Below are 18678 nucleotides of genomic sequence, written 5' to 3' on the forward strand. Positions count from 1 at the left end.
CCACCTCTCCCTTTATGTGCCCCAATTTCCTTCTCCAAAACATGGTGGTTCCAACACAAACATTTCCTTCCTTACGGTCAGACGTGCTCTGGAAATGTTGCAGGTTGTTGCTATTTCCAGGCCTGTCATTCTAACACATTTTGGCTGCACTAATTCCCTCAAACAGAAATTGTTCTGCCTGTCCTAGTCTGGGACAAAGCAGGCAATTAGCTGTCCCTTACACGTTTATTAACTCTGCAGCTTTCTTTCAATGACTATGTGAAATCCAGTAATGTTTAAATATATTTTCATAAACTGTGGGCACAACATGTCCTGTTTCAGCTAATAACCGTGCCATATAATTAGTCCTGATTACACAGATATTTAGTATCATTTTACATATTCCAGTCCTTTCTTAGTGCCACTGCCTAGCCAAGGCACATTTAAAGCTACAGCCATCTCCCTTCTGTTTCCCAGCAGTTTGCAACAATTCCTTTTGGAGAGGATTGCAGTTAACACAGCAGCTTCAAAGAACAATTTCATTTCACTGGTGTACATTTTAGGTATATATATATATATATATATATATATATATATACACACACACACACAAAGGTATATATATATATATATATATATATATATATATATATATATATATATATATATATATATATATATATATATATATATACACACACACACACAAAGGCTCTGATCAAATGTCAGGTGACAAAGCCCAGGATACAAATAGAAGGCATTATCTACTTACAGGGAAAAGCTGGTATTTGAAATCCATCAGGAAATTAACAACATGAATCTTTAAAAATCTATTCCTTAAACATCTCTTGGTTTTGGGCTGAACATTGACTGTATTTAGAATTTTACTGTGAGGTGGCACCCCCCAAATAAAAGAATATATATACACACACACACACACACAAATGCTCTGATCAAATGTCAGGTGACAAAGCCCAGGATACAAATAGAAGGCATTTATCTACTTACAGGGAAAAACTGGTATTTGAAATCCATCAGGAAATTAACAACATGAATCTTTAAAAATCTATTCCTTAAACATCTCTTGGTTTTGGGCTGAACATTGACTGTATTTAGAATTTTACTGTGAGGTGGCACCCCCCAAATAAAAGATCCCTCACTGCATTAGGCTCTGGTGGGGGGACAAGAAGAATTTGCTCTGTGCAACCCGATTAGAGATGTGTATCTTTCCCTGCTGGTGTGGCTGTCTCTATAGAGATGGACATGGATATTTGATGAGATTAAAATGCTTCAGTTACCACTGTCAGTGGTTCTTTAATTTAAAATGAAGAAAGCAAACAACCATTCCTTTTGATGAGGTAACTGGATGATGCTATGGAAAAGCACTTTGCTGTCAGGTGGTAATTAGGTTCAGTAATAGTTGTGGGTTTTTAGCCTTGGAGGCTGTGGCCCCTGGGAGTCTGAGAGAAATGATACATTCAATTTCCGGAGGAGAGGAAGATGCTGGATGCTGTTCTCTGCTAACCCTGCAGGTCTCTGCAGATAAGAGCATTCAGAGCTGCAGTGCTGACAATCCTCCTTGAGCCAGCCTAAACTGTGGTGTCAAGATCACAAACAGAAAAAGGGAGATGGGCTCAAAGCAGGCCTAACACAGGCAGCCTGGCCCTGACCACATATATAGGGAACTGCCAGCATGGCTGCAATGAGAGGATTTTTAAAGGCTGCAGAAGGAACTCCAGCAATTGCTCTCTGGTCTGAGCTGATATTTGTAACATCCATCTTACACATCACTAGGAAATCTTCAGTAGGGAAGTGTTCCTTTGCAAACAAGAAACATTCCCACAGCTACTCTTTTAAGGGAGGAAAAAAAGCAGGAAAATCTCAAGGCTCAGCTGCCTCCCTTGCCAATTTGGAATTGCCTTTTCCATTGCAAACTATAAACTATATATATTGGTTGTGCTGTTAAGAGTTGAAACCCAAATGAAACATTCCAATTTTTCCAAATGCATTTAATTGAAATTTTTCAGTTTGGAGGCATTATTGCTGTTTTCTCAGAACAGAGGAAATACTGAATATGATGTTTCCCATAAAACAGGTGCTCAGGTTCCTGCTCTGCCCCCCTCTTCATGTTGCTACACAGCCTTTCCACCTCAAGGAACGCTGGTTCTCCATAAACAGCTCAGTGGAATCTCCCCTGCTCCTCACACAAGCGAAGGGACACTGAAAGGATGCATTTGGCCAACACCAGAGAAGGACCAGCAGTGCTGCAGGGAGCCAAGCCTGGCCATTTCATGCCTTTGTGCCTTGCTCACCAGCGCCTGACTTCACATCCCACTTCCTTTTGGACTAACACCCACTGAGCTGGTTGTGAAACTGGAGTAGAGGAGAGGGGATCCCTGGGCAAAGTGTCCAGCTGGGCTGGCAGAAGGAACCTGCCACTGGCTGCCAGCACTGCAGCAGCTCCAAGGGGAGGGGGAGAACTCTGCCTCAGCACAGGCTTGCCAGTAACTTCCTGAAGCACTGAAAAAGTTTTCACTTCCAGAATTAAAACTTTGCGAAATAAAAGTGGGTCTGATTCGCTCTCAGGAGATAAATGAAGGGTAAGTCCATTAAAGATACTGGTGGGAGATTGGTGCACAGCAGACAGAATTCAGGAAAGATATCGATATCTCCAAAATCCTCTGAATATTTTTTCAGACATAAACCAGGTATCTTTCCTGATCATAAATGCTTTATTTCCAAATGGAATTTCAATAAAATAAGCACAGTTAGACTAGCACTTGTTATAAAGCCATAATGCAGTAGCACTGAAGTTTAGTCAGGAAAGGTATTAAAAGAGCAGCCCAGCTAAAGCAAGAGAAATTGCTTTCTGACCTACCGAGTTTTAGGAGTAGGTGCTAATGGTCCCTCCACCAAGGAGTTCAGCCTGTAGTAATCCAAGAATGTCCTGGCCACATTTCTTCCAAGCTTCATATCTGTGAGTTTTTAATTAAGGAGCATTTTAAAAATCATTAAAAGTAATAATAACAACAACAATAATAATAATAATTAAAAAAAGAGCAGAGTCTAAAGGTAAGTTATTGCTGTTTAATGCAAGAGCAAGTTTTACATCAACCATCCCACAGAGCTCAGGCTTCAGGCAAAAATGACTTACGCAGGCAGATAAGATGGAGGCCATTAAAAGTAATAATAATAACAATAATAATAATAATAATTAAAAAAAGAGCAGAGTCTAAAGGTAAGTTATTGCTGTTTAATGCAAGAGCAAGTTTTACATCAACCATCCCACAGAGCTCAGGCTTCAGGCAAAAATGACTTACGCAGGCAGATAAGATGGAGGTCATCTTGTTTGCTTCTTCTTTTCACAGGCAGATGCTGCATAAAAACCCAGACAGGAGGAAACAATCTCCCTTTCCCCCCATGCCTGGCTGCAGATCCCTCTGGTTCTCATGAAATAATGCACTAGACAAAAGGGGCCCTCCAATTTTCACATTCAGGGAGAATAATTACCTTAAAATGCTTGGATACAGGCAGTATTTCTGTATCCAGGATACAAGGTCAGCTATACCACGGTGTGAACCTGCCATGGACCAGTGTACTGAAGGTTGGGATTAATGCTGGAGCCCTCCACACCTTTAGCTCTGACCTCCAGAGTGTCGTGGGAGAATTCACTGTTCTTTCCCTGTGTTGTATTCAGGACCTGAAATGGTGATTTTAGCACCGACCTGGAAGGACAGTAGGTTACCTTAACAAGTTCAGCAATAAGTCTGGTGTGTCTTCTCACCAGCCACGATTTCTCCTTCAGCTGGCCCCTAAACCCAGCATTAGGCAGGCGCTGCACATCAAAGCTGCCATGGAGACCTCAGGGGCACAGGAACCAGACCTTCCTGAAGACTCAGCTGCTTACAAAGAAGTTGAATAACCTGTGGATTGCATTGAAAAACAATATCCCAGACAACATGTCCATGGGGTGAATCTGCTGCTCATGTGAAAAGTCAGCATTAAATCTGCCTGTTACGGAGCAGCATCTCCTTATCACCCAAAGGGTGATGTCCAGCTGGGAGATACCCAGTGGACTCCATTATCCACAGCTGTGCTGTGGGGGCTGAAGCCTCCTTTATTGGCCTGTTTTGAACTGATGCCCGCCCAGGCTGCAATAATCACAGGGTGCTCCAGGGCACTGCCCCAGAGGGTCAGGGTGAGGAGCATTCAGCAGAGCTGCTGCAGCAGCTGAGGTGGATACAGAACCTGGGGAGTCTCAAGGGATCTCTGCATCCAACACCCAGCAGTCCAGGAGGATAAACCATTGCTGGGTTGTTTTGTGTACATGTATGCATGTTCTACTTTATCAGTAGTTGTCTGCTGATGTTTCCATTAGAGGAAAATTCCAGAAGTGCGGCATCCCAGGGGCTTCCAGCAGCGCCACTGAACACACTGGCTTCTAAATGAAGCTTTTATTACCCACCCATTTACATTAGACACATCAAAACAAGTGAGCCTGAGACATCAGGTTCACACAGCACTGTGAGATCTCTTTATCATTTATTTATTTATTTATAAGGAAGGTCAAGCCAACGTGACAGTCTTTACTTCTGCAAAAACACAGACACCAGCTCTAGCAGTCATGTCTAGTGGCTAAGGATCACTCCTGAGACTGCCCTTCTCTCCAATGATCTTATCCTGCTTTTCCAGCTCCCACCGCTGTGCCTGGGGATGGTTCCATGGATCTGTCCCTCCTGAGGGTCTGTCCTGACACACTCATGATCCTAATACCACATGTGCTGTGGGCACCTCTGTTTTCCTGGCCGGCAGCAGGGCAGAGGTGGAGCAGCTGGTGCTCCCAGCTGTTGTCTGCACGGACAGGGAGAGGCAGCTTTGTGGACCAGCACGGGCTGTGTGGATCAGCATGGGCTCTGTGGATCAGCACAGGCTGTGTGGACCAACACAGGCAGTGTGGATCAGCACCAGCTGTTCCCCAGCTGTGCCCAGCGAGCTCCCCTTGCAGCCTAGCAGCACTGCTGGGTAAGGCCAGCCCTGCATGCAGGGAGGCTCAGAAAAGTTGGAGGCAGCCTGAAGTTTAGCAATTCGAGGGAGGGCAGTGTTGCTCTGAAAGTGTTTTGTGATTGTTTCTGGAATTTGGGGATGGCTGGGGGTAGTCTTGTTGTTGCGGATGTGGACTCAAAGCGGTGGCGAAGGTTAAGAGTTCAGAGTAGTCTGAGGAAGCGAGGAAGAAGGGGAGAAGGCTGTCAGGCACTTAAGGGATTGAGAAGACTAACATGGCTTGATCTTGTAGTTTCTTTCATTTACTCGTCACTTTAAAGACATAAAGTGGTAATTGGGCTCAGTAAAGTCTCGAGGACGTTTTGTCAGTGGCAATCTCAGAAAGCTCCTCTGCCAGAAGTGGCCCTGCTGCCCTTTTCTTTGTCTCTCTGCATTGCTTTTGTTTGCACGGTGGGAAGAACCTGACCTGCTGTCCTAGGGAAGGAAGCCCTTGGATGGCAGTGGGGGCAGCCCAGGAAGTGGCTCCACAAGCTCCTGCATTACCTCCCTGCCTTAACCCCAACCTGCATAAATCCAGTTCCACTGCTGAGCTCAGGTCTTAGGAACAGCTTTCTGAAGCTGAGGACAGTTAACCACTGGAATAACCTGCTTTAGCATGTCAGGAAGTCTCCAGACCAGGGGTCTTCAAGAACAGGCTAAGCCCACAGCAGACATGCATGGTTTAGGTGTAACTGGTGCTGCATGAAATTTGAGTAAGGAAACATAAAAGGGCCTCCCAGGCCACTTCACCCCATTCTCCTACAGTTCTGAGCATATTTTGCCACCCACACAGAGACCTGTTTGCTAAGATTGCTAAGAAAGGTAAGGGCATTTTGCAGAGCATTGACATAGATGGAGAGAGTGAAGAAACTGGAAATGCAGTGCCACATACATCCACTGAAAAGTCACAAAATGGAAATAGTTTGCAGTCAGCAATGATGAAAAGAGACTCAAACCAGCATGGGATAAAAAATGTGCATGTTCTAATACTAGTCTCTCCAGCCATCCTGCCCCCTCTGCTCTGCCTGTCACTTCTGCAAGGGATGAACGGTTTCTGTCATGGAAATCAGGCACCTGATACATAAAACCAGGGGCAGAGCATCAGTCTCTCCCTGTGACTGTCCAGCCTGGGCAAGAGCTGGAGTGCCTCCCTCAGCAAGCGCCAGCAGCACGTGTGTGCAGAACCAGCAGAGGAAAACAAATTAAAGCAATAACATTTGCATTTATCTCTGGTGCACGGAAAGCTCAAACTCCACTTTGGCTTACAGTGTATCCTGAACACATAAATAACAGCTACTGCAACCCAAACCCACTTCTACTGGGTGGTTTGGTCACTTGGTTGGTTTTTAACCAGCCTCCTTTCTGCAGTCACACGTGCTGTGTGCCCACAGGATCTCCCTTCCTAGCCTGAACTACATTTGACAGAAGGCCATTTTCCAGTTATTCCCATTGTGGGAGCTCAGGTCACACAAGACAGTCAAAATGTATTTGGGAGAGTCATGTTGGAAACAGCTGGGTGTGTCCTTACCTTCACTAGCATCTGCAGCTCCCTCTCATCTCTCTTTCTCCACAGACTCATTCCTCCATACTCCATATTTCGACTTGGAAGTGGAAACCAGTGTCCCTCCTGCAAACGCCCTTCTCACAGCATTCACTCTTTGAATGGCATCAGCAGATTTGGGGAGATTTCAGGACAGTCTGTTTATGCACAACTCTGCCAAATTTCACAGATGTTCAGAGGTTCAAGAATCGTGCTGTGGGCTCTCTGCAAAATCCTGCACGTTTATGATCCCTACCATGCCCCACAGCCCAAAGCTTCCAGCCCTGGTAAGAAAGGAGGACAGAGGAGTGGGGACTCTCACGAGCCATTACTAGTTTTCAGCTGACACGATTCATTGAGCCTATTGTGAACAGTCTGCTTAAGCTCCAGCCTCTGGAAGTGCAGACAGAGCCTTGTTCTGTCTGTGCATGGAGGCAATAAAAATCTCAATTTGGAAACCAGTTAGCAGTACAAGTCATTAGGGGAGGTACTAAATGTTGCTGCTTTAATAGCTCACTGATCCTTTAATAATGTCACTGCTGCAGAGCGTGGTGGCACCATTCGCTCGCTTTTGTTTTGCTTTTTGAAATTCAGGGTCATTCCACTTTCAAGTGAGTGGATTATCTCTCTTTCCTCCTTCTGCCAGACACTGCAAACTGCTTTAAATAATTAGAAAAAAGGATGGCTCCTTCAAATTCACCATCTCATTTTCATAAGGTCCAGTGTCATTGCTTTGGAACAGGAAGAGAAACCGTGATGGTGGTAAGGATTTGACAAGGGCAAAACAGTTAGCAGCCCCCACTCATCTTTGATAAGTCCTGTGGGGTCTCTGCCAAGCAGATTGGATCTCTGGTTTTATGTCTCATCTAGAGGACGGCACCTCCATCAATTTGAAACACTGCACTGGGTTATTAGCTTATGGAATTCATCCAAGTTTAATCCTAAGTAGGATTTGAAATGCGACCATTCAGTCCAGAGGCACCACTGACCAGACCCACGCAAGTCCTTTGTTTCAGACAAACAGCTTTAAGTTATCCTAAAGACAGACAGAGAGGAAGAAGAAAAAAAAAAAAAATAGAAAGGGAGACAGAGGGTAAGGAAAATGAGAACAAAGAGAAAAATGAATCTTTTTAATAGCTCAAATTAAAAACCAGAAGAAGCTCTTTGTTTGACACAACTGAATTTTACAGCAAATCTCAGTCCACCACAACGACGATCCTGTTATTTATGAAAAGAGGGTTATTTTGTTTGGGAGACTCCCAGATGACTGTGGTCAGCGAGCATACTGTCAGCTTCACACCATCTCAAGAGAAATATGGATGAGGTTTTCTCATCTGTTTAGAACAGCTTCCATCAATGGATCAAACCCCTTCCTGATTCGAACAAGAGCTCTAATGGAAAATGGCATTACAGGGCTTTAAACCACCATGTTATATCATGCCAAGCCTGATCAGAGCTAGTCCTCTATTTTAGCAGAGCTGTTTTCACCAGTTACTTACCTATTTTGTTTCACAGTGCTGACACTGCTCTCTAATAAACAGATGCTGCCCCAATTTCATTTCATGGGGGCCCCACTCCAAGCAAAGTGTGACTGGGGTAAAATAGAGACTGGGTGGTGAAGGAGGATGGGCAAAGGGGCTACTCCAAGGCTTTTCACCAGCATTTAACATGGTGCAAGTCTGGGTGCTGATGATGCCTCCTTCCTGGGACTCACTCCAGGGAAAAAATGTCCCCAGTGCCTAGCACAGCTGGTTACATATTTCAAAATCTTTATCAAAGGAGGAGGCTTCTAAAATGGGAGTGTGGGGATGAGATTGGGCTTTCCATAGCTCCAGTGGAAGAACCAGGCTCAATGTGGGAATTACTGGGGATACCCTCTCATGGTACTCGGCAGGTCAAACTCGAGAAATGCAGCCAGACCATCCAGCCCTAAAATCTATAAATGCCCTGAACTGCCAGCCTGGAAATAGTGAAGGGACTTTCCCCAAGGAGAGAATTTTCATTCCCAACAGCCCCAGCTCCTGATCCCAGATGGGACAGACACTTTTGAAAGCAGCAATGACGAGCCTTCATTTTTATTTCTCTTGTGTGTTATCAGGGAAGGAAGCAGCCGGAGGTCCCAGATGGGACAGACACTTTTGGAAGCAAAAGGTAACAGCAATGACGAGCCTTCATTTTTATTCCTCTTGTGTGTTATCAGGGAAGGAAGCAGCCGGAGAGATCCCTGACCAACTATTTCAGGCTTTCAGACCCTTTTCCTGAAATGCTTGATTGTGGTGGAAGAAATTACCAAGATGGGAGCTGTGTGCTCTTCTCCCTGAGTAATCAGAGGCCTGTAATTTTCTCTCCTGCTCTGAAAGAGGAGATTGGAGAACAGGTATCTTGGAGAGCACTGTTTTATCCGTGCCGGAGGGACTGTGCTCAAGGACCATGCTGTGTTTCCCATGAACTCATTTCAATATCAGCCACGGCTTTTGTCCTCCTGAACTGAACTGAAACAGGCAGATCCCCCCTAACACCTGGGCATGGAGAACAAAGAAGGTGGAGGTGCTGCACAGGAGCCTGTGGCTGGACAGAGCCAAAGGTTCCTGGCCCTGCTGGGGTGCTGCATCGAGGGGCAGCAGAGGCTGGAGGGGAGCAGAGTGTGGGGGAGCACCAGTGTGCCCCAACTCTGCAACCTGTGAGACTGGGTGCCTGTGAAGGAGGTGTCCAAGTGAAGCCATTCTGCTGCTGATGGAAACCTGTGACACTGAGCTGCAGAGTGGCAGCCATACGTGTGGCCATGAGAAGGGAGCACCGGACTCACCAAAGATTCGAGACACGCAGACAGGTACAGGGTGCCCAGAGCACAGAAACATTGAGGGCTGAGATGTCTCAGACACCTCCAAAGTAGCACTGGGAACACCACAGGGCCACAGCCCATTTTACCCCTGAATCCACGTGCCTTTCCCAGAGCTGTGAGCGTGATTTTACAGGGACACCTCTGATTGCTGCTCCATTGTCCTCATGCCATCTTCACATTGCTCCATGCAAGTGACATTTTGTCCATCTTACGGTCCCTCTACACCAGCGGGAGATGGAAATGGGCCCTCCTGTAAATGGTAATCTGGCTAAGCTATAAAATAACCAAAGAAAATGTTTATTAAATATCTTGGCATTGCTGACTCCTGATGAGGTTTTCTGAGGGACAGAGGTCAGAGCCAAGCTCACAGCTGAAAGAAAATAACCCTGAAAGAATGAATTTCAGCATCAGTACATTTTAATTCATTAAAATATTGCAGCAGCATCACTTCGTAAATTGGTATACTGTTAAAATTATGCATTTAAGACCTGATTGTAACAGCTTCTGTCAAACTGTCCCAAAATTAATTTGGGCCTGAATTTACTAGTCTCACATTAATGGCTGATGGATCTTCAATAAGAGTAGCAGGAAAACATAGGATGAGTCTCTTTTGTGATTTTAACATTTCTGATCTTTGCTATTGTTTAATTCTGGTTACTTGCCAGCTCTGGGAAGGAGCCCTTGTGGATTAGCTGACCTCAGCTCTTTACACAGTCAATGAAAATTACAGAGCTGATTCTCTCTGATGTACTGAGAAGGGATGAGGGCAGGGGAAGAAATTTCCAAGTGAAAATCCAGCATTCACAACCTTCTATTCCTGATGAATGTTCTCAAATGCACGGGGGGGAAACAGCATGAAAAACAAAGCCTTAACAGTTGTTTTCAACTTGGTTGGAAATGCAAGAACAGTACAATACTCTCCAATTGTAATTAACCCCCCTCAAAATACACTGGAAAATCATAAGCTGAACTCTTTGGGGATGCTCTCAGTCCCTCACGTCTCAGCTCAGAAACGTGACAATCCCTGTTGTTCCAGGTCTGGAAGTTCCCATTAGACATTCCACCCACCGCTTTGGGCATAACATTTACTACCACCCAAACAAAATCAGTTTCAAGATAAATGGTAGAAAGAGTGTTTCGACACACCAAAGTGTGGATAAACCATTTCTCATCTCTAAATTGCTGGAAGCTCATGAGTTGTATAAATCACAACCAGGCATCAGTAATCAGTTGTGTGCTGAATTTTCCCTCTTCAGCTGCAGCTTCCCCTGTCAGACAGGGCACAGTTAATAGCTTTGACAACAGCAATCCTACAAAGAAGAAATTAAGAAATGGGATTGACTAAGAAATATGAGGAACTAAGAAACACGAGGAACTAAGAAACACGAGTGTTCCTTTGTGTTGGAAGCCTGCATGTTTAAAGTTTTTGAGTAAAGATAAAAGAGAACTGAAGAGTGCTGGCAGTGATTGCAGGATTCACTGGGATTTTAGGGAGCCTTCCTTCCCTGCCTGGGATACCACAGGTTCTGCAGAGTCTGTTTGCACTTGAGAGCACGGGTGTCTGCTCTCCGGTGTCTGAGCAGATGTAGATGACCTCCTGAAACCTACCTGAGGTCACCCAGCTGGAAAAGGACTCAGTCCAGTGGCTGTGGGATGGTCTAAGTCAAGATGCCTCTTAACTTGCTCAGAGACACATTGGATTTATCCTGCTTTTAGTCAGTCTTTGTTGAGTCAAAACAAGACACCATCAGCAGTTGCAGTGGGCCAAATGCAGGGAAGGGACCACTTGCCCTCAGGAATTGGCTTAGCTCCTCTCTCAATCTGTCCTGCAAGGAAAAAGGACCATGGCCTCAGAGGCTGTGCCTTTAAAAACACTTTCAGTCTCCAAGTAATAGTCATGCTTCACTGTGTTCAGCATTTCAGCTGAGCTCAGTACAAAGTGCAGTGATTTAAAGCTGGGAGATCAGGCGGGATTCAGCAAATTCAGAATTATTTATTTCTTTAGGGCAGAAAGTCGGGCTACAGATTATTTACTGCAAATGGGTCTGTTTGGGGGAGGGGAGGAAGGCGAGAGGGTAGAGAAGGGGTGAATTGATTGATTGAATTTTTTTCAATTAAAACAAGCAGTTTTTAAAAAAGATTTAAGGTTTTATTGAAAACTGTGAAATAATTCAAGAGTCTGGAGCTCTACTAAGTGCAGATCATAGAGATGAAGATGGGGGAGAAGAAACAAAAATTTTATTCTATGGGAGAATGGAAGGAAGAAGGGAAAAATGGGGGGGGGTGAAGAAAAAATATCATTATCTTTGTTTCTTTGTCTGTGTTAATGTATTTCTCTCCCTGAGTTACCTCCAGTATCTGCAAGTATTGATTCAGAATAAGGCACTGTTGGGCAGGCTGCAGGCAGCCCAGAGCTCTGCTGGGAGTGGCACAGAGCAGATCTGGGGATTGGCTTTGCAGTGGGAACTACACCTGGCCAAAGCACAGACTGGCTCTGCCCCTCTGCCAGGACCAGGCTGGGCTGGGGCAGGGAGGCTCCGGAGCAAGGGGGGGCAGTGCTGGAGGGCTCCGGGGGGCTCTGCTTTGGACTGAGTGGCCCTGAAGGGTGAGAGGACAACCAGAGCTAAATGAAGGAATGTTGGAAGGAAGGGGCATCAGGCCATGAATGCCAAGACCCCATTTGTGCCTTCACTGCTCCCTCAGACTGAAGGGCCCGTCTCACACTTTGGTTATCTGCACTGGGGGGCTTCCTCCCCAAAGCAGGGACACACATGAGCTGGGCCAGAGCTCTCCCCACATCAGCTGGACACACCTCACCATGGGTGGTCACTCCAGAGAGGTGGTGCTGGAAGGTAAGAACAGGATTACAGCTATTACTGGTAGGTAGAGAAACTAATGATATTTTTGTCATAGGGAGGAAGTAAAATATTACTATAATCTCCACCACTCCTAAATTAATTGCCTCTTTGCGAATATAATTCCCATTCCCAGATAAATTTAGCTTTTTCTAAACCCTTTGATTTTTCCTTTGTGTTTTACATTCAAGCTGGAATGGAGTGATAAGGCACTATGCATATATATATATAGGTATATATTTAAGCTACACACACACAAATATAGTTATATATAGTCCCTGCCACAAATAACACTCCTCTGACTGCTGTCACAAAGCCCTTGCTAAAACAGCTTCTCACTCAAGCTGGGTTGTTTTCCTACATAATTTACCCTGGGGAAGGGCTGCTGGCTGTGTCCACAGAAGGATGCTGGAAAGGTCTGCAGCTCTCCCCTTCTCCACTGCCTGTCTCTTCCCTGTGTTTCTCTGATGGGAATAAGCCATTGCCAAACTTCAGATCCACCGTCTCCTGTCACTGTCACAACAACCAGCTTTCCTGGAACAGCTGGCAGTGTCTTGCTGTACAGTCAGTATAGCAGTGGCCCTTGAATTTTAAAAGGGGCATCTCAGAGGAAGTTCTTGTGAGGGAATTGAGCATTGACTGGTGGGCCAGCTTTACAGCCACTGCCATCCTTGGTGAAAAGGGGCTTCATAGCAACATGATTGTGACTGTAACTTAATCAGCAGCCTCTGGTTAAATTATTTTATGTGACTCTTCTTCTATTAAACCTATCCTATTTTGCTGTTGGCACAGTCTCACTCTCTGCTTGTGTTGCCTATCTCTATTTCCATATTACTAACAAGAAATGATTCCAGGAGCACTGTTTGCCTCTATTCCCAAGTTCCAGTATCATCCTGGAGGAGTCTCACTGATCCCCAGCTCAGGTGACACAGCAGCTCCTCCCTCTCAGAGCCATGCCTGGCTCTGGTGTTCACGTGGAATCACTGGGGAATGTTCACCCACAGATGCCAAAGGATGTTTGCTGCAGCTGTGGCCCTGATGCAGAGGGCTGGGACTGTGTTTTCAGTGAGCAGCACCTCTGGTCCCTGCAAAGCTGCATGGAGAGCTCCCAGCTGCATCCCAGGCTCTTCTGGGAAGCAGTGTTTGCCTGCTGTAGGGCCACAAAGCTCCTGAAGTGGGTTTAATTTCAGCTTCATTGTTTAAATACTGCTCAAGGGCTTAAAAAAAAAGGTTCATCAGGAGTACAGAAAGCCCAAGGAAGAAAAGCTGAAAAGATATCTGGACTTTGGGCCATGGAATAGTGATAGAAAATGTGCAAATAGGTAAAGGCTGCTGTAGAACAGGATAAACTTTTCAGCATCTGCTGGTGATGGGACAAGAAGCAATGGCTTTAATTTAAAATAAAACAGATTAAGATTAGACTTAGGGGGAGGCTTTCCATTGATAAGACTAGTGGAGCACTAGAAAAATATCTCCTGGAGAGGCAGTGGCATCACCATCTTAAGACAGAATTAGGGAAAACAGCTATGAGGCCAGGGGAGTTGAACCTTTTTTGAGGATGGAGAGGTCAGCAAAAGGCTGCCCTATAACTCTATTCCTTAGCCTCAGATCTTGCTGTATAGGAGCACTCTCTACCAGGTTTTTTCTCAGTCCTTAGTAAGGCAATTATGACAAGTCTCTGCTCCTTTTGCATTTCCAAGAAGAAGAGTAAAGGGCACAAAATCACCACTTGGTAGCTCACGAGCCCCAAAAGACCACTCTAACCAGCTCACCATTCACCACTCTGCCCTGAGATTGAAAATTCAGCTCCTCTTCAAGGGCACCACTGTCTTCAGCTGGATGGAATCCCAAGTCCCCTGTCCCACATTCATCTGCTCTTCTGAATTCAAACACTGCTCTTCTTTAAAAGCCTCTCTGCCTTTTGCTGCTAATTAAAACACTGGTTGCACTCTGGGCTTGCTTTTCCAAGAGGTCTGGACAGCATTGCAGGCAGTTCAGACAAACAAACAACCAGACAAACAGAATCCATTAGGAGCTGCCACTGCTGACTGTCGCCCTTTCGCATACATCACAGTGAAAAGGTTAATGCTTCCCAAAAGGGGTGGGAGAGACGGGTGGAGGGGAAGGGCAAGAGGGATCCAATCCTGGAAGACCAGATGTCAGAGATGCTCAATACCTCACAGAACGGGCTCCCCCGCGAGCAAGGCAATTGCCCATCTCTTGGCAAAGCTTCCCTTTGAGGGATCTATAATTTATTAGGAAGGTGGAGTGCTGAATAAATTGTGCATAGAGATGAAGCAGAGATGATCACTAACTCAAATCCCTGGGAGCTTGGCATTTCCAATCTTTAGCTCCCATTTGTGTCCCCCCCGGTCCCTCCGAAGTGAGCGAGCCAAAGAGCTGAATATCGACAAAACATAATGAGCTCATTGAGATCTGAGCGCTGCAATTAGCAGGGTGGAATGGAGCAGAGGGGCTGGGAGGCAGACTGTAATTATTTATAATGTTGATAATCACTTACGTGTAGTTAAAAATATAAATACATCCCAATGCTTGATGGCATTAACCACCCTTCAATTAGCTCCGTGCCCACTAAGTAAGCGATAGCCAGGTACTTGCAGGAGAAGGGCTAAAGGTCTCTGTCTTGTGGCTGTGCTCACAAACTGGTGGTGGGTGGGTGGAAGAAAAGCATTTAAAGAAGGTACCTTTGTGGTACCTCACACCACTACCTACTGCTAATGGAGTTGTGAAGGAGACAGCTCAGACAGGTGTTCTCACGGTGGTAGATCACCCTCTGCCATCTTCTTTCCTAAATTTCATCTCCACAGGTTCTCATCCAGATGACCAGAATTTGGTTAAATCAAGGGATGCCAGTGCAGAGAGCCCCCAGGGGAGGTGAGGAGCCCTTTGCTGTGTGACAGGCTGGTACCTGTGCTGCCGTCACAGAAGTACCCTTGGTGCTTTACAGGAACACTTGAACGATCATGAGAAGCACTCAAACTCCAGCCTCACGTGTCCCTGCACAGCTCACTTCATGCTGTTTCTCCTGTGCCTAAACCAGCTTCTTTAAAAATAGCTTGAGTCCCTCTGTGCTGCAGGTACTTCCCAGCTCCTGAGGATTTTTACTAAGAGTCATTTATTCAACAGAGTCATCCAGTCTGGATGGTTCCAGAGATGGACAATCAAAACCCTTCCTTTCTAGCAATATTCCATCTCCTTGTGGATAGCAAATTCAAATGTCTCTGTTATAAAAATATAAGGGATTTTATGAAAGAGTTGGTCCAAATACAGTCATGTTTTACCAGCAAGAGGGAAGGAAGAACACCCAGTGGAACGTTGTAGGCATGCTCTCAGGGAAGATTCCATAGCTGAGAACACCTTCACCTTACAGTAAGCAGAAATGACCCTTATCATCCCCATAGTGCACTCCATTGGCATAAAAGTTTTAATGAAAAACCATGTAAGAGTAAAACCACAAGAAAGGGGGAGATTGCTGTACATCAAAACCAAATGCATTTTGCTGTGAGAGAGTCAGTAAAACCCCAATCTGCCTGTATCATTGACTTCCTTCCAGGTGAAAGGAGCATTTAACACACTGAGGACTTAAACTTGGACCCTCTTCAGTGCAAATTTATAGAGAGGACAGAAGTGAAGGAATGGTCCTTCATTCCTTCACTGGAATGGAAGGAATGGTTTTAGTTTAGTGAGGGAGCTTAATGAAAACATAGAAAATGTGGAAAGAAAAAAAAAAAAGAAAGAAAGAAAGCAAGCAGCAAGAACACAAACAGACTGTGTTGCAGTTGAAAAAGCTCTGAGAAAATACAGGCAGTGTTCAGTGAAACTGAAAGGGAAAAGAGCAAAACCAGAGTAAATGGAAATTGTTCAAAGATAATTGAATGTATGTCCAAGCGCTGGCGTGTGCCAGCCAGCAATAAATGCACTGCCTGTGAAAACAAGCTGGTAGGGCACAGGGAAGAACTCCTTAAAGCACACAAGGGGAGCAGGGAGCATCTGCAAGTGGGGTGCAGGGCTGTAGGGAGCAGGAATAGGGGACAGGGGATGACAGGCTGGGAAGGAACTGGTGAGGCTGGAAATGAGGCAGAACTACGTGTCTTGAACTGCATTCAAACAGGACCCCCAGATCTACCTTGAGCATGCTGGAAATGTGAAGGAGAGGCAGCTGGATCACGCTGCAAGGGCAGCCAGACAGTGGCTGGGGGAGTTGGTATTTTTGGGACTGTGTTCTGGTTGAATAAGCAACCATTCATTTAGTAAGATGGTGCAGGAAATCAGTCCTTGCTCTGTACATGCCTTTGCAGGGACTGAAGCAGCTAAAAGAGAAATATACCTCAGCTGTTCTAGCAGACAAAGAGCAGAGAAAGCACAAAAAGGACAGGGAGTTTCTGGCCTGCCTAGAAAAAAATCCACAGAGAGAGCAGGAATAAAAGGTTCTTTCACAAGAAATACCAAGCCAGTTCAGACCAAGCCTGACCTACTCCAACGCCTTTCTTTGTCACCAGCCAGTGTCCAGAGGAAGAATTATAAGATTTACACCAAGGGATGAGCCCCTTCTCCCAATATGAGGAGCAGTGTTGCTCCTGCAGCAAGGAGCTGTCACTGAGCTGAACAGATAAATTAAACTGCCCCCAATTCCTTGGGCACTGAATAGGACAAACATGGCTCAGGTTCTTTTCAGAACCAATTTCCCTTCCCTGTTGCCTGGAAAGCCTACAACACCACACAGGCCCCATTTCAAGTCCTGGGCCAGGAATCAATCAGGCAGCACATCCTTTAAAGTGGTGTTCCCAAAGCAAAAATTAATCTAGAACTTCTGAGGTGTAAAAAGCTGGTCACCACAACAAATAAAACAATACCTGACAATAGCAGAAATCTTTCAAAGGCTGCTGGGCTCCTCCATCTGACATAGATTAAAACCAAAGTGCAAAAGGGGATGTGATGTTTGCAACCATCAAGGAAAATACAGCAGCACAAAAAGGAAAAGGAGCCTGTCCTCACTTGGTCCATGAGAACATGCCTGTCCTTGATCAAACTGATGCTTGCACAAGAGGAGACAGTGTAGACACATTGTCTGGAGAGAAGACCAGGGACTAGCATCAAAAATACTTCCACAAAGATTTTCTAGGAGAAAATTCCTTTGCCCCATCTATATTTGTGTTTGCTGTACTCTGCCTTCCTCACAGTTCTCAGGAAATAAGTGCAGTGCTGGCTCAGCTCTCACAGCCAGCTCTCAGTCTCACCACATGGAGTGATGCCTGACTCAGGTTCAGCAATTACATGTACAACCAACCCAAGGGAGAGGAGAGGAGAGCCCATTGGAAGCAGATCCCCTGTCAAAGCATGGCTCATGAAGAACAGCCAGCAATTGAGCAACCACCCAAGAACTGCTTGGCAAAGTAATTTTGAGCTGATGTAGCTGAGAAAATGTGTACCTATTTGCAGATCATTTGTCAGAGTATGCCAGACTGCTCAGAAGAAACACTTGAGCTGACTGCAGTTCTGGGGGTTTTTTTTGTTTATTTTGTTTTTAATATCAAAATGACTATAAGTGTTTTTTTGTTTTCCAAGCAACGTGTTTCTAAAAAAGAACATATGTCAGTATCAACTACTATTTAAAATATGGAGAGAAAATAAAAAGTAGGACATTTCCAGTGGAAGCAACCTCAGCATTTAAATGATTTCAATGCTACAGTATTGTCTCTTTTATACAACCAGATAAACTCTAATTAACTCTGACTAGAGCATCTGCTTTAGCAACACCTGATCTACAAGCCAGGGAACCCAACAGAGGGACTCCTACTTATTTCAATGTGCTTTGTAGAAGTTTCATATTGGATTAACCAGTAAATTCAGTCAAAAACCCAGAGAACAAGGGTGAAATTACTTCAGGCTCCTCAAAAAGGAATGGAGAGATTCAGGCAAGCAAACTCTGAAAGTGAAGTGTCTAGATCCACCACCCTTTCATTTCCCTGTATCTCTTGCAGTAACCTGATGAACATGAGATGAATTTATGATGGAAGAAGCCAACTCAGCTGAGCCTACAGTGGCTCCAGAGCCTGCTATTCCTGTCCCAAGAGCTCGATTCCTTTATTGCAGTGTTTTTCATGGATGCTAAAATCCCCTTTATTCTCCTCTGAGCTGCTGTTGCCTTTGATTGTACAGAAGGGATTTCTAAATGCTTATTTACTACCATCCTCTTATAATTCCTGCACCTGGGAAGAAAGGGAGACCAGTTCATTTTGAAACAAGATGTTCATCTTTTCGACAGCTAGCATAGACTGGGGCATCAATAAATTAAGGGTTCTAGGGATTAATTGATTGGAACAAGGCTGGTTAACTAAATGGGAACTAATCTGCTAGCAGGCAAACTGGAGCTGGGCTACATTTGTCCTCCATGAGTTTGG

The 18678-nt window shown here is 45.1% G+C and overlaps 1 protein-coding gene across 1 annotated transcript in view; it reads right to left on the minus strand.

Annotated features, from left to right (window-relative positions):
* Nucleotides 1-18678, minus strand: part of AGBL4 (AGBL carboxypeptidase 4) — a gene marked incomplete at its 5' end in the record, with an annotated part of 879139 nt that overhangs the window by 8890 nt on the left and 851571 nt on the right. The window contains one exon of the mRNA XM_041483183.1: nucleotides 2858-2954. Within this exon, the coding sequence (XP_041339117.1) occupies nucleotides 2858-2954 (97 nt within the window). The remainder of the gene's footprint in view (nucleotides 1-2857; nucleotides 2955-18678) is intronic.

This window comes from Pyrgilauda ruficollis, unplaced genomic scaffold, assembly GCF_017590135.1.
Source record: "Pyrgilauda ruficollis isolate IOZ18807 unplaced genomic scaffold, ASM1759013v1 scaffold6, whole genome shotgun sequence".
NCBI lineage: Eukaryota > Metazoa > Chordata > Aves > Passeriformes > Passeridae > Pyrgilauda > Pyrgilauda ruficollis.